At 46.0% G+C, this 25,185-nt stretch overlaps 1 protein-coding gene across 2 annotated transcripts in view; it reads right to left on the minus strand.

The window, feature by feature from the left end:
- REXO1 (RNA exonuclease 1 homolog) overlaps nt 1–18,692 on the minus strand; it is a 76,275-nt gene extending 57,583 nt beyond the window's left edge. Inside the window, exon 1 of one of the 2 annotated variants that reach the window (XM_075903238.2) lies at nt 18,460–18,692. In XM_075903238.2, the coding sequence (XP_075759353.1) occupies nt 18,460–18,601 (142 nt within the window). In that variant the 5' untranslated portion in view covers nt 18,602–18,692. Of the gene's footprint in view, nt 1–6,894; nt 14,592–18,459 lie in introns of those variants that run through there. The other variant, XM_006128983.5, reaches the window with a different exon arrangement.
- Nucleotides 18,693–25,185: the final 6,493 nt, after the last annotated feature.

A 25,185-nucleotide genomic window follows, 5' to 3' on the forward strand; every position in this document is an offset into this window, starting at 1 on the left:
AGTTTGGTATCATCTGCAAACTTTACTACCTCACTGCTTACCCCTTTCTCCAGATCATTTATGAATAAGTTGAAAAGGATTGGTCCCAGGACTGACCCTTGGGGTACACCACTAGTTACCCCTCTCCATTCTGAAAATTTACCATTTATTCCTACCCTTTGTTTCCTGTCTTTTAACCAGTTCTCAATCCAAGAAAGGGCCTTCCCTCTTATCCCATGGCCATGTAATTTACACAAGAGCCTTTGGTGAGGGACCTTGTCAAAGGCTTTCTGAAAATCCAAGTATACTATATCTACTGGATCCCCCTTGTCCGCATGTTTGTTAACCCCTTCAAAGAACTCTAATAGATTAGTAAGACAGGATTTCCCTTTACAGAAACCATGTTGACTTTTGTCCAACAAATTATGTTCTTCTACATGCCTCACAATTTTATTCTTTACTATTGTTTCGACTAATTTGCCCGGTACTGAAGTTAGACGTATTGGTCTGTAATTGCCAGGATCACCTCTAGAGCCTTTGGTGTCACGTTGGCTACCTTCCAGTCATTAGGTATGGAAGCCGATTTAAAGGATAGGTTACAAACCACAGATAATAGCTCAGCAATTTCCCATTTGAGTTCTTTTAGAACCCTTGGATGAATGCCATCCGGTCCCGGAGATTTGTTAACATTAAGTTTTTCTATTTGTTCCAAAACCTCCTCTAATGACACTTCAATCCGGGACAGTTCCTCAGATTCATCACCCACAAAGGACGGTGCAGATTTGGGAATCTCCCCAACGTCCTCAGCCATGAAGACTGAAGCAAAGAAATCATTTAGTTTCTCCACAATGGCTTTATCGTTCTTGATTGCTCCTTTTATAGCTCGATCATCTAGGGGACCCACAGGTTTTTTAGCAGGCCTTCCTGCTTCTAATGTACTTAAAAAACATTTTGTTATTTCTTTTTGAGTTTTTGGCTAGCTGTTCCTCAAAATCTTTTTTTGCTTTTCTTATTACATGTTTACACTTGATTTGACAGTGTTTATGTTCTTTTCTATTTATCTCACTAGGATTGGACTTCCATTTCTTAAACGATACCTTTTTGTCCCTCACTGCATCTTTTACGTGGTGGTTAAGCCACGGTGATTTTTTTTAGGTCTCTTGCTATGTTTTTTAATTTGGGGTATACATTTAAGTTGGGCCTCTATTATGGTGTCTTTAAAAAGTTTCCATGCAGCTTGCAGGGATTTGGCTCTAGTCACTGTGCCTTTTAATTTCTCTTTAACAAACCTCCTCATTTTTGCATAATTCCCCTTTTTGAAATTAAATGCCAGGGTGCTGGACTGCTGAGGTGTTCTTCCCACCACAGGAATGTTGAATGTTATTATATTATGGTCACTATTCCCAAGCGGTCCTGTAACGGTTATTTCCTGAACCTGATCCTGCACTCCACTCAGGACTAAATTGAGAATTGCCTCTCCCCTTGTGGGTTCCTGCACCAGCTGCTCCAAGAAGCAGTCATTTAAGCCATTGATAAATTTTATCTCTGCTCCTCTTCCTGAGGTGACATGTATCCAGTCAATATGCGGGTAATTAAAATCCCCCATTATTACAGAGTTCTTTATTTTGGTAGCCTCTCTAATCTCCCTTAGCATTTCTATGTCAGTATCGCTGTCCTGGTCAGGTGGTCGGTAATATATCCCTACTGCTAATTTCTTATTATTGGAGCATGGAATTACTATCCATAGCGATTCTATTGAACATGTTGATTCACTTAATATTTTTATTTCGTTTGATTCTACATTATCTTTCACATACAGTGCCACTCCACCACCCAGTCGGCCTGCTCTATCCTTTCTATATATTTTATATCCTGGTATGATTGTGTCCCACAGATTTTCCTCATTCCACCAGGTTTCAGTGATGCCTATTATGTCAATCTCCTCCTTTAATACGAGGTACTCTAGTTCACCCATCTTATTAGTCAGACTCCTAGCATTTGTGTACAAGCACTTTAAAAATTTGCCACTGCTTATTTGTCTGCCCTTCCCTGATGCATTGGATTCCTTTGTATGCGATTGTTTGTCTGCTCTGGCCCACGGTTTGCCCTCTCCCCTCCTCTTTCTGACTGCAGCTTAGAGAATCTCTATCAATGGATTCTCCTCTAAGAGAAGTCTCCCTCCGATTTACGTGCATCTCCGCACCAATCGGCTTTCCCCCATCTCTTAGTTTAAAAACTGCTCTATGGCCTTTTTAATGTTTAGTGCCAGCAGTCTGGTTCCACCCTGGTTTAGGTGGAGCCCATCCTTCCTGTATAGGCTCCCCCTCTCCCAAAAGTGTCCCCAGTTCCTAATAAATCTAAACCCCTCTTCCCTACACCATCGTCTCATCCACGCATTGAGACTCTGAAGCTCTGCCTGCCTACCTGGCCCTGCGTGTGGAACTGGAAGCATTTCCGAGAACGCCACCATAGAGGTCCTGGATTTCAGTCTCTTTCCTAGCAGCCTAAATTTGGCCTCCAGGACATCTCCTTCCCTATGTCATTGGTACCTACATGTACCACGACCACCGGCTCCTCCCCAGCACTACACATAAGTCTGTCTAGATGCCTCGAGAGATCTGCAACCTTCGCACCAGGCAGGCAAGTGACCATACGGTTCTCCCGGTCATCACAAACCCAACTATCTATGTTTCTAACGATCGAATCACCCACTACTAACACCTGCCTATGAAAGCACCACAGAAGCCAGGCCAATAGCCTCTACTAAGAACATCTCCCTAACCCTTCTCTTTTTGTTTCCTGTTCACCACAGGGCATCTCTCAGGCTGGGTCATCTAGGCTGACAATTGAGTGACAAACTTTTTGACATTCACAGGTGTTTAATCCCCCCTCACCTCTCTCCCCCTTCCCCCCAAAAAAGCTTTGTAGTGGCAAGCACTAGTGCAGGGCTGGGGCACCTATGGCCCGCAGGCCAGTCTGTGGCTTCCCTTGATCCGTCCAGCAAGGCTTGGGGCTCACCCCCCTTATTGGGGCTCACCCAAAATCTGCAGGGGCTGGAGCACCAGCACCACTTGCATGTGGCCCCTGACTGATTTTTCTGTGAGTCAGTGGCCCGAGAACCAAAAAAGTTTCCCCACCCGTGTACTAGTGTAAACAGTGCTTTCTTGGCAGGAGCGCTCTCTAGCCATCAAAGCACCATTCTTAGGGAGTGAAATGCAGGTTGTGTCCACACTTAAAAGCTGAAAGTGCTGCTGCACCAGCGCTTTGAACTGAAAGTGTGGCCACTGCAGAAGAGTTGGGAGACAGCTCTTCCAGTGCTCTATGTAAACCATCTCCACAAGGGGAGTAGTTAACAGTAACCTGGTTCAGAGCTGCGAAGGGCCAGTGTTTACACTGCCCGACTATTAGCTGCCGCCTGTGTCGACACAGCCATGTTGCTAGAAGCTGAGTAGTGTAGACATACCTCAAAGACAATAATGCTGTGGAAGAGGCTATTGGGTTCAATGCTCCTTCAAGCAGCCTTCACAATGTCAGTGAAATCTTTATTGATAAAAGGTGCAAGAGGCCAAAATAACGGATCATAAAATGCACCCATTGTTTGCCGGGCCCCTACAAAAACAATCGATGCTCCTTCCACTGCAGCAATTAAGGTTTCCAAGCTGTGATGATGCGAATGGCACAAATATACAAAAGCTACCAGATTAATGTCAAATTTTATGGCAGGAAAACAATCCTTCCAAAGGGGAGACTCACAGTAAGAAGGACATTTTCAAACTTGGGATAGACCACCACAAAGAATTAAAAATATAAAACTACTAGCAGATTTACGCAGTGTTGCTTGGATCCTTAACTCAAATATGTTTTCTTTTTCTTCATCTAAATCAGTTGGTCTCCAACTCTTTTACACCCAAGATTACTTTTTAAATGTAAGGGCAAGCCAAGATCTACCCCATCACTACCCCAAGACCCCACCCCTTCCTTGAGGCCCTGCCCTCTCCTTCCCCTCCTCTCCATCACTTGCTGTCCCCGGCCCTTACTTGTTCTCCCTGGGTTGAGATAGGAGGTACGAGCTCTGGGGTGGGAATGAGGGATTTGGGTGTGGGAAGGGGTGAGCGGTGCAAGCTCTGGGAGGGAATTTGGGTGCAAGAGGAGGTGGAGAAGGGGGTACTGGCTTAAGCAGGGGGCTCCAGGCTGGAGAGTGCTGGAGTCAGGTGGAGGTACAGGTGCTGGAGCAAGCTGCAAGCTTGTGGAAGTGAGGATGCAGGAGTTTGGGATGGGATGTATGAGGCACTCAGGGCAGGGGGGTTAGGTGCATGAGGGGCACAGAGCAGAGGTTTGCGGTATGTGGATGGTGCAGGAGTGTTGTGGCACAAGACTGGATGTGGGGGTGCAGGAGTTTGGGGATGTGAGGGGCTCAGGGCAGGAGGATCAGGTATATGATGGGCTCAGGGTTGAGGGATGCAGGAATGTTATGATGCTGTGGCCAGATGGGAGTTAAGCCCCAATTGGGGCATGTTGGCCAGGCTTCATTTTTAAATAAATATTATGTTCAACACAAAACATGTCAGCATTGTCTTTATTTATGGGAGGGGAGGAGGACCTGTTTTGGGTCAGAAGTCACTGACCACAGAAAAATCAGTCAGGGAGTAAGATGCAAAAAAAATAAAATAAACGCACAACCAACCCCTCCAAAACCCTCCAAGCTTTACTGATGTGGCCCCAACTGAGACACCTCCCTCTCCTGGCACTCCAGCCCCATGGGGGGGGAAAGTGAGAGGGAGGTAGGACTGAGTTTCAAGGCCTCAGGCCAGATCAACTCTTCTAGGGTTCCAAGGTTAGTGGATTTTGTGGATTTTCTATGCTCTGAGGTGGGGCCAAAATGAGGGGTCCAGTGTGTGGGACGGGGCTGTCAAGTGAGTGGGATAAGGATGAGAGTGCAGAATCTGGATGGGAAGCAGGATACGGGAGCAAGCTGGGGCTAGGTGTCTGGCCAGGAGGAAGGGGGCAGGAGCAGGGTGCTGGTGGGAGGTCTGGCCAGGAGGAGGGGGCAGGGTGCTGGTGGGAGGTCTGGACAGGGGAGAGAGGCCAGGGTGCTGGTGGGGGGTCTGACCAGGGGAGGGAGCAGGCTGCCGGTGGGGGGGTCTGATCAGGGGAGAAGGGCCAGGCTGCTGGTGGGGGTCTGGCCAAGGGAGAGAGGGCAGGGGCAGCTCGACCAGTACCTGAAGGTCTCCAGGGACAAGGATCTCTGGGGCATGATCTGTGGGCAGTGCTGGAAGAAGCACACATGCGACTCCTTTAAAAAAAATCCAGCCCCTCCAGATCCTGCACCGCCATCTTAAAAAAAATGCCTTTCCGGAGCATGGGGAAGGAAGAGAACAAGAAAGCACGAGCGCTGTTGCAAGGAAGGAAAGGAGGAGTGCGTGTGCTTTCTTGTCTTCCCTTCCTTCCCCGTGCTGCCTTCCTTCCTTTCTGAGGTGTTGGGGGGAGGGGAGAGTCCGGAGGCTCTGCACCAAATCCAGAAAGCGCATGTTGTTGTGGGCAGTGGAGGAGCAGCATGGGCTTTCTGAGAAGCTGGATCTGGCACGGAGCCTCAGGACTTCCCTCCCCACCCCAACACTGCAGGAAGCCATTTCTGCTGAAGGCAGGAGGTTAAAGTGCCAACATAGGGGGTGGGGGGAGCAAGGGGGGCTGGGAACACCTCCTCACGATCGACTGGCCATGCCCCCATGATCAACCAGTTGATCATCATCTACTGGTTGGTTACCATGGATCTAAATCACTGATCTGAGGTAGGATTGGTGATGACGGGTTCAGAATGCAGGCCGACCCAGGGAGAGAGGACAACCCTAGCCCCCTTTCACCACTTTAGGTTGGGGCCAAGCGAGAAGCTTCTTTCTATGGCCACTGAAGCAGGCACAGTCAGGGGAGGGGTGCATTACCCCCTAATTGGGGGATAGACACACACTCTGGAATACAGACAAATTGAACCTCTCAAATCCAGGACTCATTGGTCCAACACAACTGGCATGTCTACTTAAAGCAGATATTTCAAATAACTATTAGTAGTTAAGTGTACCTTGTTTCAGTTCGGCTAAGTGTAAGGAACTTTTAAGTTCTGATATCTGTTCCTCTCATGCAGGTCTCTCCTAAAAGTTCACTTTTGCCGTAACAGCCATCAGAAGACACATTTTTTTCTCTATTTAATCTTCAAAGTCAATTCCTTCCTCTTAGTTTCTCATTATGTCCTTTCTTCTCGGTATCTGCTTTTTATTGTATATACTCTTTATGGCAATAAGCACTCTTACTCTCTTGTACCGTTCTTGTTTAAAAAGATGTACTACTTCAATGGAAAGTTAGTTACTCAGGCTTCTAGAAGAGCAACTAAAATTACCTGATATATTAAAAAGAGACATTTTCAAACTTGAGGGTGTTACGTTTAAAAAAAAAATCAAGTTACTTATGAAAAAAATTGACTAAAAACAAAACAAACTGTATTTTTAAAATACACACATTTCACTGACTCAAAGCCAATAATAGAACAAAGTAACTATTTTACAGTTTTCAAACACCTGCAGCTCAAATTTTCCAGATACCATGATTAGTAAGTACAACATTCTTCAACTAGTTTTAATCACGAATCTACAAGTTAGTTTCTTAGAAAAGGGTCGGATCTTAACAATTTTTTGAAATACTATAAAACCTCCAAAATAGGACTGAGGTTTTGGGTAGTCTGTTTATTTAGATGGGATTCTAAATAACGATAGAAGTCTGATGTTAATATATAAAAATAATTCAAGAGAGAAAAGTTTGCTTCCTTGTAGAAAGCATTTCTCTACAACTGCTCCATGTCTGGAAATCCACATCAAAACACAAGCCAACTCCAAATCTACAACAGTAAAAATTTCAAAGAATTACCTGATCTCTCCAGGGTTAATAAAAAACGAAGATATTTGTTCATGTTGTGCTTGAGGATTTTAGTATCTACTTGGTCTAGTCAAGGCACTCAAACAAATGCTTATGTCACAATGTGCTGCTGACCAGCACACTGACAGCAACTTCTGGGTGGCAAAGATAATTATGGCAGGAGGGCAGGACATAGTAACTTGCTGAAGTCCCACCCTTATTTGCTGTAAAGCAAAATTTTCATTTCTATTACAGTTTCTCCCTCCTCCTGCCCAACCCCCCAGTTTCCTTATCAGTGTCAGTATCACTTTGGGTAATTTTTTAAAAAATCAAATTTATTTTCAATATTTACTCTACTTACTTTTTATACAGCTTAGACACTTAAATTGATTAGTCAATTTCATTTCCTGGTTCTCATGCATTAATGCCATGTTGCAAAGTTTGACCTGTGAAAATTACAGGGGAGCCATTTAAATATTAAGCAAAATATTTCTAATTAGAGGGAGCTATAAAAGCTTTTTTTTGTTTTAAAAAAAACCATGCACAAAATTAATTACTGAGCCTAAATTATCTGACAGCGTCCATTTAACCTCACACAGGCAGGTCTCAACTGACAACAAAATTACGAAATATAAATGTAATTATATTGCGTTCAGTGGGGCTAAAAGTGTTTGGAAGATTAGGGCTAAATAACGGACATTTTACACAGCAGAAAATAAATGTATGATAATGGCCACTTTGATAGCACAGAATAAAGGCTTCCAAATGAACACTTGCCAAAGAAATCTTTAGAACAGAGTTGGCTTGTGCCTGATTTTACGAAAGTATGCAAGGGAAAGGGTGTGAGGGAAAAAGAAAAACGCAATGAGCCTGCTCTCTCTACAAGCCCTGAGAAGAGGCTGCACATAATCTGCTCCTTGCATGAACCTAAGCACAAGGACTTCATGAGGTTAGCTGTGACCATGGGACAAATCTCTCCCTGAGTGTGCGGGGCAGGACCAGTGGAGACTGCCCTACAGGAGCACACATTGCACATTTGCAAAAGATGGCATAATAGAAACGCGCCGAGAAACCATCATATCTATATCAGAGGAAGGAATTTTGCTCCCAAGAAGTTTCACATTGTAGCAGAGCTCAAGAAGATTTTCCTTTTTAACTTTTTGGGAAGTTATGAGCACATGTGAACAGAAATTTGAATGGAAATTGTTTTGCATCTTTACCAAACGTAGCTATTACACGCAGTCACTCTGAAAAGTGACGTTCTGTATTTTAAAGGCTCCATAAAGTGACATCTCCCATCCATAGGCAAGTGAAAGACATTACAAAAGAATAAAACATTTTACGGTGCAAGTAATATGTTGAAATCTTAGCCGTTTTGCCATGTAAGACTGATACATAATTTTCTGCACCTGGCAATTCAATGAAATGACAAGAAATCTCTGACTACTGGAAGAACAGTATAAAGAACAGTTTAGTAAACTGAAAGACACTCTTGACCTCACTATCAAGTGGTTTTTCCAGTGTTCATTTCAAAACTCACAGCTGTAATCATTAGCTATCTTAGGTTGATGCCATTTTGTAAATTACTTGCTTGAACACTAACAGAAAAAGATACAGTACTAAGCCTTCAGAGCTACCAGCCAGCATGAGTTCCTAGGTTTTAAAGACTCCTGTCAAAAGATTCCATCCATCCTTGGAATCTACTTAGATGGAAATACACAACAAAAGCTTGCATTTAATAGATTAAATTCTATTCTACAGCTACACTATGAACTGAGTGAGATTCCTCTGCTCATGTCCTCGTACTAGCATGAACGCAAGTAGCATAGCTGCAAGCAGCACGTGCAGTCAAAGCACAGCTTAGCTGTGCCAAGTCCAAACCAGCCTGAAACCAATGCCCATGTCTCTGCTGCTGCTAAACATGCTACTGCAGCTATGCTGCTATTTATAGTTATTCTACCTTGATAAAAGCTCCTGCAAGTAGGAGAATCACGCCCTTAGTTCAGAGTGAAGACATAGCCTACATTTGTTTCAAGAGAAAAGTTAGCATTTCTGTTAACTGTTTCCCTTTCCATATAATGGGGGAAAAGTTTCCAATGAGAAAAAAAGAATACTCCCAAAATAAATTACCAAATATAATACAGCGATGAAGTATTAATTTAGATACCACTGCAGTAAGTGATGTTTTAGAAACCAGAGCGATTATACAGATAAAACACAAGCCTCAGTTCTGCAAATACTTATGCATGGGACTAGTTATACAAGCGAAGCTACTCAACTACATAAGAGTTTGCAGAATCAGGAAAATATTTTGTACTTGGCAACATACTTTTGAGGATTTCCTCACTACTCCTGTGTTTCCTCCACACTGAATACAAGTTTTGTGGAGTGTTCTTAAATGTGTGTTTATTTCATTTCTTTGCCAAAGCTTATATCAGGTTTAAGAAAATTATTTAATTTAAATTTACAGGAAAGAAATTCAAAGGGATCATCAAGCTTTTCCATGCAAGAAACAGCTATTTCTCTGCTCCACATTCTACCTAAAGATGTAAGTAAAGTGTTTTTATACATTTCTTGGTTACATTACGAACACATCAGTTATTAAGAGACAGGATTTAAGTTTATTTCTCCCTTCCCCAATTTTGCATTTCATTCAACTAGGTCACCAAAACCAGGTAAATTTAACTTCTTGGTTTTTACTTAAGCAAAATGCTACAAAGTTTCCAATTCACACACCACAGGAAACTGTAGGTATTTTCAGTAGCATTCTTAAAAATTAGTAAACCATTTCTATTAATAGTTTTATCTTTCAATGTTTTGCATGTTTAGGTAAAATGCTGCTTCTATCACTATAGCAACTGAGCACCTTCTATGTAAAACTGATTGGCAATAGCAGCGTTCCTATGGGACTTCGTGTATCTCTGGGTCATCTCCCTTTTTGGTTTATTAAAATTTTTGCTTGTAGCACAGTTAAGGTTTTGGTTGGTTTATTAATTCTGGGTGTCTTTGCTACGGATGTAAGCAACTAGTGACTAGTCGAATATCTGGTAAGACTTAGGCTTATCAGGTAGTCGAGTCACTACTCAACCACTCACTTCCCCTGTCCCTTGTTACCTCTAAATAGAGGGGTAGAGGAGCAGCAGAGCAGGACCGGGACCTGGACCGCTGCACCTCTGCTCTTACTAGATTTAAAACGTAGTGTTGCACCTGGCTCCTACTACATTTAAATTGCAGAGCTGCAGCGTGGCCCCTTATCAACTAATCATGTAGCCGATACAATTTGAATCGGCTACATGATTAGTCAAATTACCTGCTTCTTAACATCCTTAGTCTTTGCTTGTTTTGGGGAAAGGGATTCAGGGAGATGGGACAGGTAAAAAGGGATTATTTTTGTGTCACTCTTGTAATGACGGAAAGGCATTGTCAAAAAGGAAGATTCTGCAGTATCTCCTAAAAAGAGACTGCTAAGTTGTTTAAATATAAATTATCTCCTGTATTTTATTAAGTATTACCCTGCAGGTCTAAAATCTAAACCTCTAACATTTTACAATCAACCCTCAACCTCGCTGCAAGGTATTTATTTTACAGATAAGTTAACTGAGGAACAAAGACATGAGGTGACAAAGTCAAGAAAATAACTAAACAGCTTTAATTGCTAGATTAATAATAATAATGCTTCCTTTAAAGGAATTCTCGAGGATGCATATTTTATCTAAAAAATGTGCAAAATCCTTGAAAGCATTCTAAACATATAACCCACACAGAACACACACAAAAAGTACCATCACAGGTTTTTTATCTTTGTTTAGCAAAAACACTTTTTCATGGCTTAGACTAGTCCATTACCATACAGATGTTCTACACTTTGTTGCTATCAGTATATATTGTTCTAAAGCAGTGGGGTCATCGAATCCAAAGTTTGAGAACCTTTCACAGAGCAAGCCTCTGAGTGTGACCTCCCCCTTACAAATTAAAAGTACTTTTCAATATATATTAGCACCATTATTAATGCTGAAGGCAAAGAAGGGTTTGAAGTGGAGGCTGACAGCTCGCAACCCCCCATACAGTAACCTTGCAATCACTGAGGGATCTGCCCGACTGCCATTTTGCAGAACCTTGTTCTAATATAACTGCTTGCAGAGACTATGTCCTAAAACTTCAGCCTTTTAATCCTATTCTCAAAGCAGAATCACATAGGTAATGAGAATCTCAAAAATCCATAGCTGGATGTAGCTTGCATGCTCTTTGCCTGATGCTATCAAAAATGTCAAATAGAAATAAGATTTGGGGTTGTTGGGTTTTTTTAATGCTCACAAACAAAGCCTTTATTACGCTTTAAGTATTTTCAGCTCATACAAGGTCAGATTTTCAAAAACCAGAAAAACTTGAACAGATACCCAGCGATTCATTATTTTTCCAAATCACAGCTATAGAAAGCAATGCTTTTGGGATAAAAGACCATTCTTTGCTTCCTACATTTTCAAAGCACTTCACAAACACTCATTAATCCTCACATCCCGGGATATTACCCTCATTTCACAGATGGAAAAGTTAGGGCAAGTCACTTCACTTAAGGTTACACAGCTAGTCAGTGGCAAAGTCAGCATTCCCAATCCTCCCTTCACACAATGGCTTCTCCCAAAAACCAAGAATGAAATCATATATGACATGAAATCATATTACACATCATCCCAATGCGCTACTCACCACCTTCCAGGCAAGTTTTTAAAGATTCTTCTCTCAAACCAGGCACCATTTCTATTACTGTACAAATGGACCCTAATGGTTAATAAACAGAAATGAATATTTCTACAACAACTATTCATATACTTCAATATCTAGCTCAAACTCACCCTCACTGGACCAAATCATAGGTGAGCTTTCCCCTACAAGTAAGGGGACAGGAAACTCCCCACATTTCCATTTCCTGTCATGCTTTTAAGTCAGGGAGGGAACAATGGGCATTTGCAACCTCTGTGCAACAGGGCAGATATGGATTCAACCCTTACAACCCTTAGGTATTAGGAGCTACCCTGCAGGAGACCAGGACTCAGTTCATTTGTCACCCCTCTGAGGACAGGAGTTCAGCCCACTAGGCATACATTATGTTAATTACAGACATTTCATGCAGCCTTAACAACTGGAGGCGAAGGGGAACAACACTCAGCAGTTGAAAGGGGAAGGCGAATGATGCCATGAAGCAGGTATTCCCTCTTATGCCCTCCCTTTACCGAGATCTGCCTGGGGTTCATATTTTCTACTCAGAGATGGACGAGTAAATGATTTGGGCCCTTGTTTTAAAAGCTCAGTGAACTTCTGTCAGTAGGACTCACTCGTCTCCTCCTGCCCAACCTTCCCATTCAGTGAGCTGCACCGGATAAACTACTGAGTATTTCTGGATGGAGCATAATAGTAGTAGCAGGCCCAATGTATTCCTTGGGCATCATGACTGACCTCAACTTCAGAGGCTAATGCTCTGCATTGGGAAGATTTATTAGAGCATTATTATTCTTTACCCTTGATAGCACCCTTGGGAAAAAAGCCTTATTTGTTTGCAAGCTGCTTTTCACTGCTCTTCTTGCCCAGGGCTTACTTTTATGGAAGACAGGCAAAATATATGGCTTTTAATTTTATTTATTAAACAGAATGGCCTGGACATGAAAGGAGATAGCATGTCTGGCCTAATATGCTTCCATTGTCTTTTGTAAGGCTTCTTCAGAATACAAGCGATTTCACTGACAGACAACAACTCACTCTGAATAAGAGAAACTGGCTGATCTTAAAATGATGGTTGCTTGTTCAAGGAAGTCAGAATACAAAGGACAAAACACCACCCCCTAGCGTAAATCTTAAATATTACCTCGCCAATCAGGGAAACAACAATACTGCATGTGACAGGCAATAATACTAAATCAAAGCAGTCTCCTTAGTCTAAATCCACTTCAGATCAAATGAGCTAAAACAAAAAGGTTCTTCCCTCCCCCAGTTTTTAAAAGTATAGAAAACTTAGTGTGTGAGATGATGTCTATACAAACAGACAGCAGCCTCCTATTAAAGGTAGTACCATGAAATCAATTTATAATTATTCTCCACTTCTCAACCCATGGAGTTCTACTGGAAAGAAACCCTCAAGAAAAATGATAAAAAACAACGTTATTTTTCAGACATAATAGTATATGAATGTATACATCCTAGAGATGCAAAATCCAGTTTAAAAAAATTTAACCAGTTAAATGTCAAGTGTAACTGGTTAATCAGGATCCTGTGGTGCACCCAGCTAGTCTGGAACAGCCCCCTCGCCCCCAGTGTGCTCAGCCTGGAGCCATGGGTGGGGGCTGCTCAGGCCAGGCCCACCATACCATAGGCAGGGAGCTGCAACAGCCCGGCTGGGTTGGCAGTGAACTAGTTACTGGGGATGTTAAATGGCATTTAATCAGCTAATCAACTAGTCAATGGAACTTCCATCGACTAGTCAATTAGTTGATAAGGGGGGAAACTGCAGGGCTGGGAACTAACCCCACTGTGGCTCTGCCTTTTAAATGTATTAAGAGCCACCAGGCTCTTAATACAAACACAAGGCTGAAGTGCAGCGGAGGGACCAGGCACAAGCTGGGAATCAGCTGATTCCCCCCCGCAGAGATGGTGCTGGGGGGGGAGAGAACAGCTTTTAAGCTGGCTCCCCCCGGCACTGCCTCTTGCTGCCTCTCTCTCATATAGAGGCAGCAAGAGGGGGCAACTAGTTGAGTCACTAGTCGACTGTCCAATAATCATATGCTTTTCAGATAGTCGACTAGTCACTTACATCCCTACTAGTTACCTCGTTTACATCTCTAATAAATCCGCTATTGGACAAGAAGAACTCTAAGTCCTGTATGTACTACAGAAATTGCTTCACATACCACTACACAAAATACCTGACCACGGTTGAATTTGGAATTTTGGGGGGTAGAGGGATAGGGGTTTGAGAGGAAGAGCTGAGTTGGACCCAGGCACCTAACTCAGTTAAGCTTGTTAGAAAATGTCAAACTAAGCCTTTTGGTTCAAGCTTTTCACACCATAACCTTCACTTTTCAAAACTCAAAAGTTCTCCAAATGCCACTAGCAGTAAATAAACCTCTTTCACACTCCCAACAAATGCTGCAACTGGTGATCCAAAAGAATCAAACCCATGTCTGTTCAGACTGGGACAAGAATTACAGTTTATGTCTTCTACAGTATCAATCGTGTTCAGTGCTTATCTTAATGATTCCTTTTTTATCCAATAATGACTGCACAGATTTTCCACGTTTTGTTTTATTGAGATTTTCATATACACCAACATGTATCAAGAAAATTCATCAAAGACTGACTCTTACTTCTCCTTGCCTTAAACAATAATTGGAAACCATTTTGAAAATGACAGTGGCCATCAACTCTGAGTTAGGGATGTTAAAATTAGATTAATCAACTAATCGAATAGTCGATGGAATTTCCATCAACTATTCGATTAGTTGATAAAAACTGTTCCGCTTTGAAAGTAGCAAGAGCCCACCCAGCATTTCAAAGATATAAGTGCCGCAGGGCTTTCTGCCTTTGAAATAGGGACTCTTGTGCATTTCAAAGATTGAAACTCCATGTGGAGCCAGGGCCAGGCTCCATGCCCTACTTCCACTTTGAAATGTACAAGAACCCACACCAGGACTCTCCTCTCCCCCCTCCCCCCCCCCCCCCCCCCCCCTTGCTGCCTCTTCCTGATAGAGGCAGCAAGCAGGGAGGAGGGAGGAACGGGGAGCAACTAGTGTGTTGACTATCCAATCAGCTTTTGCTTATCAGATAGTTGACTAGTTGATTAGTCACTTACATCCCTACTCTGGGTTAATCCAGTTCCAAACAGACACTCTCAGACATTTCAAACTACACAGGGGCAAGCAATACAAAGATTATTATAATATACATATTGTTTTTATAGTTACTAGAATCCTTGAGACTAACAGTTACTAGAATCTTTTTCAAACTTAAATGAGTATGCAAAGTGAGAACTGAAAGGAGCAATCAACATTATTTATAAAACATTTGCCTGTCACTCAACCCACTGGGCAAATTTAGTCCCCCCACCCACACGTACACTTTTAAACAATTCAGTGGAATCATGGTAATTTGGCATATCACTTGAAGACTCACTGTGAATTACTTAATTTTGCAACTTTTGAATAAGTGAACAGTTAAGCAAGCAAGTAAACAAAACACAAGATGTACTTTATTTTGACAACTGCAATACCTCTGCATACTATCACGGGATACTAATGTTCCCTCTAATCTTTTCCATCCATGTGCAGAATACATTTTATGATGTGCACTGAGGAATACATATGTATGTATCACCAGGAGAAAAATAAACCTAGCTGTGAGTGCTGTGCTAATCAGCTGGGCTGCACTGAAATCTCTTCTGAGAGGCTTCACAAGCTGAGTACTATATTTCACAAAAATAATGTGCTGTTAGCAATTGGGAAGAAAATCACATTTTGCTGAGAAACAAAAGGAAGCTTTTTCTTTGTGAATAATAATGGATACAAATCAGGAAAGTTTACTGGATATATAAGATTGGAATTATTACATTTTTAATTTGTAATATTGATTGTACATGTATCCCATGAGATGTACCTCACCCAGTATAATAAATGCCCTACCAACCATATAGGTGAAACAAGACAATCGTGTTCTTGAATTAACTCATACAAAAATGATAAAAGATTTTAAAAAAACGTATCACCCATGGGGGGAAAACTTCACAAAACAATCACGCTTTCTAACCTCTGGCTCCTCATCCTCAAAAGAAATCTGCACACTTTCAAAAGACAAGTCTGGGAGCTTAATTACTGTAGACACTAAAATTGTGAATTTAACAGAAACATTAGATTTATGGTTTATTACAACAATTGGTAAGCCACTAACCCTACTTTAAGAATGAGTTAAATTTTGCGAGAGACTGTTTAAGGTGAAGTGAATGGAACAACAATTTGTTTCACCTTGCATTTGGCTGTTAAATGAAGTACATTTCCCACACCTGAAGAAGAGCTCTGTATAAGCTCAAAAGCTTGTATCTTTGGCCAACAGAAGTTGGTTTAATAAAACCTCATCCACCTAGTCTCTCTGGCTACGTCTACACTGGCGTGATCTTGCGCAAAAACTCTTTAGCGCAAGAGTTCTTGCATTAAAGTAGTTGCGCAAGAAAGTGTCTACACTGGCATGTGCTTTTGCGCAAGAGATACGCTTTTGCGCAAGAGCATCCTTGCCAGTGTAGACACTCTCTTGCGCAAGAAAGCTCTGATGGCCATTTTAACCATAGGGCTTTCTTGCACAAGAAATTCATGTTGCCTATCTACACTGGCCTCTTGCGCAAGAACAGTTGCGCAAAAGGTCTTATTCCTGAGCGGGAGCGTCAGAGTTCTGGTGCAAGAAGCCCTGATTTCATACATTAGAACGTCAGTTTACTTGAATAAGAACACGCAGCCAGTGTAGACAAGCAGCAAGTTTTTGCACAAGAGCGGTCACTTTTGCGCAAGATCGCACCAGCGTAGACACAGCCTCTGATTCCACCAAACATGCACGAACTAAGGAAAGACAGGAAAAACTTAAAAAACAACAAATAGTCTGGTAGCACTTTAAAGACTAACAAAAGATGATACTATCTATACATTTTGTTAGTCTTTAAAGTGCTGCCAGGCTATTTGTTGTTTTTGCTGTTACAGACTAACTTGGCTACCCCTCTGAAGCAGAAGACAGACAGTATCTTGAGCTTTCATGGGCAAAACACATTTCTTCAGATGAGCTTGAGATGAACTTTTTTCTCCACTCAAGCTCATCTGAAGAAGTGGGTTTTGCTATGAAAGCTCAAGATACTATATATATTTTTGTTAGTCTCTAGGGTGCCACAGGACTCTCGTTTTTAAACCGAGGAAAGAATATTTCCAACAATAACTGACACATACAGACAGGCAAAATAAGAAAAATACAGCTTGAAAACTTTAGAGTTTGATTTAAGAATATTTATATCGGCTATTTTGTTGCTCATGGTGACGTTGGATATTAATTTTTATGTTATAAAACTTTAACCTTTTGAATTTCAACATTTGCTGTTAAATAATTAATATCCAACCACCTTCTTTAATTTCCCACAACTGAGTAAATTTAAATGGATAAAAAAAATCAAATAGATGCTTAAAAATATCCACGATTGAAATAATCAATTAACAACTGAAATCTGCTATACACAAGAACAGCAGGACGAACTGACTACATGACTTAACAAGTCTGCAATCTCAATCACCTATATGGTAAAAGACCCTTGAAGCATAACAGGCTGAGGCCTACTCTCAGTAGGGTGTCAGTTAAAAAGTGAAAGGAAATTATCCCCGCAACCGATCCCTAATTAGGGAAAAGGTAAATGTGGACAAGGGAAGTGGGGCTCCATGGAGCTGTCATTGGGGAGTGAGAGCTGGGAAGGGGTCTATTTGAAAACATGGGATGGTGGGCGGGCGAAGCCCACCCACCTTCTAAAAGCCCCTCCCCAGCCTTATGGGAGGGACACTGGACCCATGTCCAACTAATTGCTTGGGACAAAGAATGAATAAAGGATCAAGGAGTGCGGGTTAGAGGTTCAAAATAAGGGAGCTGGGAAGGGGGGAAAGGAAGAAGCCTGGTCAACAGAGCTGTCACTCAGCAGAGACCTGCAGCCCCTCTGAATAAGGCCAGAGAGGGAGAAGCAGAAACCTGTCATACTTTGAGGGGTGGGGAGAGAGAGAGAAAAAGAACTGGTCACTGGTCTCTAACTATAGAGAGGATGCTACCAGTAGGAACTGCCACTAAATTCTTAGGGGAGGAGGCGGGCCCAGAAAAGAACTTGTCACTGTATATTTCAAAGAGAGCCGGAGGAGAAATGGTACCTGTCACCACATTTTGTGGGGAAGGAGAAAGCACCTGCCATTGTATTTGGAGGCAAGAAAAGAGAAGACACCTGTCATTACATTTCGGGGAGGAGGGGGAAGGCCCCCGTCACTCTAGTGCTTGGGTGGGGAGGAGGGAGAAGAGGGAGGGGAAGCAGTCCTTCTATTCCCCAAGGGGGGGGCGCCTGTCGCTCTAATCCGGGCGGGTGGGAGCTGGTCCCGCCGGGGGGAGGGCGCCTGTCGCGCTGGTCCCGCCTGTCGCGCTGGTCCCGCCGGGGGGGGGGGGGCGCCTGTCGCGCTGGTCCCGCCGGGGGGGGGGGCGCCTGTCGCGCTGGTCCCGCCGGGGGGGGGGGCGCCTGTCGCGCTGGTCCCGCCGGGGGGGGGGGGGCGCCTGTCGCGCTGGTCCCGCCGGGGGGGGGGCGCCTGTCGCGCTGGTCCCGCCGGGGGGGGGGGCGCCTGTCGCGCTGGTCCCGCCGGGGGGGGGGGCGCCTGTCGCGCTGGTCCCGCCGGGGGGGGGGGGCCGTGGCGCTGGTCCCGCCGGGGGGGGGGGGCCGTGGCGCTGGTCCCGCCGGGGGGGAGGGCGCCTGTCGCGCTGGTCCCGCCGGGGGGGGCTCGCTCTCTCCCCCCCGGGGCTCTGGCCCGGCCCGGGCGGTACCTGCGGCGGGCTCGGGGGCGGCGCCGCGCGCGGCCGGCGGGTGGCGGAAGTGGCAGTGCGGCCTCCTGCAGGGCGGGCCGGCCGCGCCCCGGCCGAGGAAGGGGCAGTCGATGCCGCGGAAGTAGCCGCTGGAGCGCAGCATCCCGCCGGCTGCGGGGCCCCGGGCCGCCTCACTCGCTCAGCGCCGCCATCTTGGGGGAGCCGGGCCCGGCCGCGCGAGGACCCCGCGGAGGCCGCTGCCAGGAGCGGGCTGCCCGCGCCGCGCCTGACTGGAAATGCGCCTGCGGGCCGGGGGGGGCGGGGCGAGGGAGGGTGACAAGCCCCGCCCCCCTCCGCGGGGAACTTGCTGCCGCCTTAGTCCCTTTCCAGCCACCCCCGTGAATGACAGCGCCCCAGTCACTGGGGGGGCACGGACAGGGTGCAAGGGGGAGGGAGATGGGGGAATGGGGGAGGGGAGAGGAAGGGAGGTGGGGTGCAAGGGGGAGGGAGATGGGGGGGGAGAGGAAGGGGGGTGGGGGCAGGGGGAGGGAGGAAGGGGGATGGGGGAGGGAAGGAGGGGGGGGGAGGGAGGGGGTGGGGGAGGGGAGAGGAAGGGAGGTGGGGTGCAAGGGGGAGGGAGATGGGGTAATGGGGGGGGGAGGGGAGGGAGAGGAGGGGAGATGGGGTGCAAGGGGAGGTGAAGAAGGGCTGACCTGAAGTGTAAGGGAGGGGATGGAGATGGGGCAGTAGGGTTGAGGGAGAGAGGGAAGAGGGGGCAGATAAAAGGGGAGGGGAGTAGGAAGAAGGGGTTAGGGGTGGGAGTGGTGAAAGGGCTGGTTCCCAGCCATAGCATCAGAAGCTACCAAAACAGGGCCTGCTACACTAGCGGAGAACGTGAGGACAATAAGCCCCAGCACTCCCCTGGATCAAAGACTGCAGAGGTTACCCCCAACTTTGGGGCAGTAGGATCCAGGCAGCGTCTTTTGCATCTCCCTCCCCAGCCACATGGGCTCTCCAAAGTCTCCAGCCGGTTGCACGGTAGTGTCCAAATTTCCATCCGAACTTAAGAGCATCCCCAAAGGACAGACACCCCATCAATGCTCCCACTGCAGGAACTGAGCTAGCCTTACCTATGCCCCAAATGCACAGCTGCGTAGGGCACCCAAAAATGTGGGGCACCACTGGGTCTTAATGTCCAACCCCACCCCTTCCTTTCCCTGTTCTATGGCTCGGCTTCCTGTAGAGAGGATCTAGTTATAAAAAATGAACGAGCCTGCCAGACCCTAGCAGAACAGTGACCCTGGGAAAGAGCCAGTCCAGTGGGAATGAAGCCCTTTCGCAGGCCTTTGTTCGCCCCAGGTCTAGACGGTCAGTTTCTGAATGTACTGTGTTAGCCCAGGGGACCTTAGTTTAAAATTTGCTTCAAAAATATTTTATTTGGTGTGTTGCAGTCGGGGGAAGCATCCATGCCAGCTCGGCCCCCAGTGGCCATCGGACAGCCCACTTGGGGAAGATACCCCCCAAAATAAAAGATTCAGCCGCAGCTCCAGCCTCATTATAGATCAGAGGCTCCACTTCATTATAGAAGCAGACCCTGTACATGTGCTGACTGGGAGAAAAGCTTCAAGCTACTTGGCGTGTCCACGTGGGAGAGAGCAGGGAATCTACAAATGCACCTGAGCCAGGGCAAGTTATACCCATACTCCCAGCTAGCCCATCACGCTCAGGCTGTCTTAGGGGAGAGCGCTTGCTCTGAGTGCAAGGCAGCTGCACCAATGGCATAATCCTGCTCAAACACCACAATGGAAAGAGACTCTGCCTATAGCCTGATGGCAGCAGGATGTTTGGCAGGCGAGTGCAAGGAAGAGCTACACCCCAGCTTGCTGCTCACTAAGGCTATGTCCACACTACAGCGTGAAATAGATATTCCACGGTTTTCGAAATATAACTCGCTATTCCGACGTAGACCTCATTCCACGAGGAGTAAGGGACGTTTCAGAACAGCGATCTATTTCCAAATAAGTGCTGTGTAGACAGAGCGAAATTTTGAAATAAGCTATTTTGAAATTGACTCAGAATCAGCTACACAATTTGCATAGCTCAAACTGCATAGCTTATTTCGAGCTAGGCGTGCAGTGTAGATGCACCCCGACTGTTTGTCTGGACAAGCCCTAAAAACCAGCACCAGCTTTAGCTCAGGTATAGTAATTCAGTGTGATCCCATTCACAGTACAGATACAGAGTGTGTAGTACGGAGTTGAGTTGGGGCTGGGGAAAGCACGTTGAGTCAAGTGTCCTGCAGTGCGTACAGTGATGCTCGCAAGAAGAACTTCTGAGAGTGACTTGATGCCAGTGCCGTCATCTTGAGTCTACAGAGACTGGCTTCCAAGAGATGTAACCTATTCCCCTTCATATCATTATGGTGTTGACACTGAACCCTAATGACTACATTTTAGCTCTCATTGTTAACTGTGGCTCTTTTCGCCCTTTTACTGCAGGTGCTTTAAGGTTTGTCAGTGGATTTTAAGTAAAAACCATCCAATAGTCCACCCAATTAGCACTCTCAATATAGTGATGGTTTGCTACCATTTAGGGTTGTGTTGTGGAAGAACCCACCCCCCCACCCTCATTGGGTATGTCTACACTACAGCGCTAATTTGAACTTAGTTCGAATTAGTTAATTCGAACTAAGCTAATTCTAACGTGCATCTAGTCTAAAAAATTAGTTCAAATTAGCATTTTGCTAATTCAAACTAGCATGTCCACACTGAGTGGACCCTGAACCGAGGTTAAGGATGGCCGGAAGCAGTGCCGGCAGGGCATCAGATTAGGACTTAGAGTGTGGAGCTGCTGCCTCAGGCTATCCGAGGGCTGTGCTTAAAGGGACCCGACCCCCACCCCGGACAGACAGTTCTCAGGGGTTCCCCGCTTGCAAAGCAGTCCTGGCTTGGAGTGCCCTGAGTGCCCACACTCGGCACATCACAGCACTCGGCCATCAGCCCGGATGCACTTGCCGCAGGCTGCCATCCAGAGGGGGGGTCAATCAAGGGGCTTCAGGAGAGTTTCCACCCCGAGGAGCCCGCAGAGCCAGCCCAGTCCTCCCCATCGGGGGCTCGTACCCCATTCCTCCCTCACCTCCTTCCACTTACCCCTCCCTAGCCCCCCTTCCTGATGTAAAAAATAAAGGACACGTATGTTCAAAAATAGAAACTCTCTTTATTTAACAAAACTGGGCGGGGGGATTAACCTCTGGGGAGACTGGGAAAAGGAGGTGGGAGAGGGGAAGAGAGAGGGTGGGAGAGAGAAGGGCAACTAAAATGATCAGGGGTTTGGAACAGGTCCCATATGAAGAGAGGCTAAGGAGACTGGGACTTCTCAGCTTAGAAAAGAGGAGACTGAGGGGGGATAGGATAGAGGTCTATAAAAGCACGAGTGGGGTGGAGAGGGTGCATCAAGAAAAGTTCTTCATTAGTTCCCATAATAGAAGGACTAGAGGACACCAAATGACATGAATGGGTAGCAGGCTTCAAACTAACAAGAGAAAGTTCTTCTTCACAAAGCAAATAATTAACCTGTGGAACTTCTTGCTGCAGGAGGCTGTGAAGGCTAGAACTGGAACAGAGTTTAAATAGAAGTTAGATAAAGTGATGGAGGTTGGGTCCATGCAGTGCTATTAGCCAGGGGGTAGGAACGGTGTCCCTGGACTCTGTGGAAGGCTGGAGATGGATGGCATGAGACAAATGGCTTGGTCATTGTCTTTGGTCCATCCCCTCCAGGGTATCTAGTGTTGGCCGCTGTTGGCAGACAGGCTACTGGGCTAGATGGACCTTTGGTCTGACCCAGTACGGCCATTCTAAGCTCAGGGTCGGGGGTCTCACTGGACCACCTTGATTTTCATGCCAACCTGCTCCTGGGTGGCCAGGCTGGCAGCTATCCTGCCCTAGATGGCCACTTTCCTGTGCCTAGTGCGGAGGTCGTGGATGAGGTCCACGATGTCCGCACTAGATCAGGCGGACGCCTGCCTCTTGCGGACCTGGGCAGGCTCCCGGGAGCCGCCAGCCTGGTCCCAGGAAGAGGCGGAGGGCTGGGTGGCAGCGGGTGGCCGGCTCGAGCTGTGCCAGGTGCAGGGTCTGCTGGCTGGGTGCTGGCAGGCTTGCACCTGGCACGGGCACCGTAGCCAGCCCGTGCCCCTTTAAGGGCTCCGGGGCCGGGAGGGGGGCAGAAGAGTTTCCCTGGTGGTGCCCAGAGTGGCCACCAGGGAAAGCTGGGGAGGGCTAGCCTCCCACTAGTTCGAATTAAGGGTCTACACAGCCCTTAATTCGAACTAGTTAATTCGAACTAGGCTTAGTCCTCGTAGAATGAGGTTTACCTAGTTCGAATTAAGCGCTCCGCTAGTTTGAATTAAGTTCGAACTAGCGGATTGCATGTGTAGCACCTAACGTCTGTTAGTTCGAATTAACTTTGTAGTGTAGACATACCCATTTTGACTTCATGACCTTCAAGACAGGACTGTGAGATGAGCCTGCTTTAGTCTTGAACAGACAAAAACCATCAATTATTTTTTCACCAACTCTTTTCCAAAAATTGTTCTGGTGAAAAACATCATCAGATCATCTACACAGCACAGAGCCGGAGTTGCTAGTTCAGGTTGCATCCAACTCAGGAGTGGCCAGATTGGTTGTTCATTGAGCGGCTTGTATGTTATTAGTTGGCAGCTTCGGTTCAATACCCCAAGAGGGCACAGCACAAAAACATCCCCCAATGGGGACTAATTTTCAGTCTCGACTCCTTGGAGACAGAACTTTGCTCCTCCGTTACTGCAGAATCTGAGCATCTTACAGCCTGTGATGGATTTATCTTCACAACTCTGCTGTGCGGCAGGTCACAGCTGTAATCCCCATTGTACGGATGGGAAACTACAGGCACAGAGTCATACAGGCAGCCTGCAGCACAGCAGAGAATTGAACCTGGGCTCAGAATAGTGCTCTAACCACTGATCCATCCTTTCTCCCTTTGAGGGGCTCTTGCCTCCAGCCCAGTTGGATGCCCATAGATGAGCAAATCCTGACACTCCCCAAGCTACTTGCCTCTGCAAATTACCAGAGGATAGTAGTCCTCTGGGAAGCTTGGGGGAATGACCCGGCAGGGCTCTGTATTTGGATTTACCTGTTGTATTTTTATCCAAACAACGTATCACACGCTGTCACCATCAGTGTCAGGCTGGGTTCAGTTTCCATAGAACTGATCTTTGGGGCATCTACAGGCTGAGTACAGGGTTAAAAGATGCCACTCAGTATCATAGAATCATAGAACCATAGAGCTGGAAGAGACCTTAGAAGGCCATCAAGTCCAGCCCCCTGCTCTAGGCAGGACCAATCCCAACTAAATCAACCCAGCCAGGGCTTTGTCAAGCCGAGACTTAGCCCAATGTGACCCCTGTTCTTAACGCCTCCTTCAGCAGGGGCATTTTTACCAGGCCTCTTAGTCTTCTCTGATTGGGTGAAGTCCAGAAAGCCCATCTGTTATTAATTCTCCTGTCCCCCCACCTCACCCCTATCTGTAAAAGAAAATTAATGCCCCTACCCTGGGCACAGACCGGGGATTTTTATCCTTCAGGAAGCTGCCTGGGTGACTGCAGGACATCTTGCTCCCAAGCAATGGAAACCGAAGCTTGCCCCTTGGTTTTCTTTGGAGGCAGCATCCGGCAGTCCTGGGCGAGCGGGAAGATGTCAAGAAATAGCAGGAGATTTCAGAGCTGCTCTCTGAAGTGGTGCTGAATACGCAGTGTGTGTGTAGGTGGACCTGACAGCTCCATTGTCGTCTGGAGCTGCCAGATAAAAATAGATACCCCCTGCTTGTATAACCAACCTTTCCTGCATAGGAGGGTAACAGTCATTGTTCTTTTGGCTGTGGAAACTGGAACACACGAAAAGGCAATCTGGTAATGAACTAGTGCACCTCTAAGGCGTTCTCACTAGAAGGTGGCTTTCCCTCTGCATTTCCATTCCCTCGGCTCCAGGGTCAAGGTTGGGATTGTCACTGCTTCTGCAAAGCATATGGCTGCAATGGTACATAAGTCTTAAAGCTATGGCCCGTACATAAATCTCCAGCCACCTATTAATTTCCTGGTTGTCACTATGTTCATATACCGCGACTCTCTGAGCAACTCAGCAGTCGTAGCAACCAAACCCACTTCCCCCTGGCTTGAAAACCTCCAGAGCGGAAAAAGAATCATCATTAGCTTTCAGCAGGGCAGAACCTGACACACAATTGCGTGGTTCAGATTCTAGCCAGTAGAGGGCAGAGCTGTCCGCCACCTGTTGCCTTAGGTAGGCACAGAATGAGCTGGGATCAGAGGAGTTTTTTACATGGCCATCAAGGTGTCTCCATGAGGCCCCCTCTGGCTATTCATTGGAACAGCTTAAATTGTGTTTATAGGGCACCTCGGCAGCTGGGCAAAATTCATGCGGTTTAAACTGAGTCAACTAATTGGATCCCAAATGAGAGAAACAGAATTCCAGGCACCCCTGCTGCAGCTGGCATTGAATGGTAGAATCACAGGTCTGGACGTGATTCTCTCAGTCCCCTGCGTATTTTCTGAACCAGGAGTTCTCAAACTCGGGGGCCCAATGTCCACTTGTGGGGGGGTCGTAAGGTTTGGGGGGGGGGGCTGTGAGCGATCAGCTCCCAATCGGATTCCAGCTGCCAGCCCCCAAGCAAGTTCTTCAGAGCAGGCTGGCTGGAGCA

This window comes from Pelodiscus sinensis, chromosome 32 (genome assembly GCF_052426305.1).
Source record: "Pelodiscus sinensis isolate ZL-2025 chromosome 32, ASM5242630v1, whole genome shotgun sequence".
NCBI lineage: Eukaryota > Metazoa > Chordata > Testudines > Trionychidae > Pelodiscus > Pelodiscus sinensis.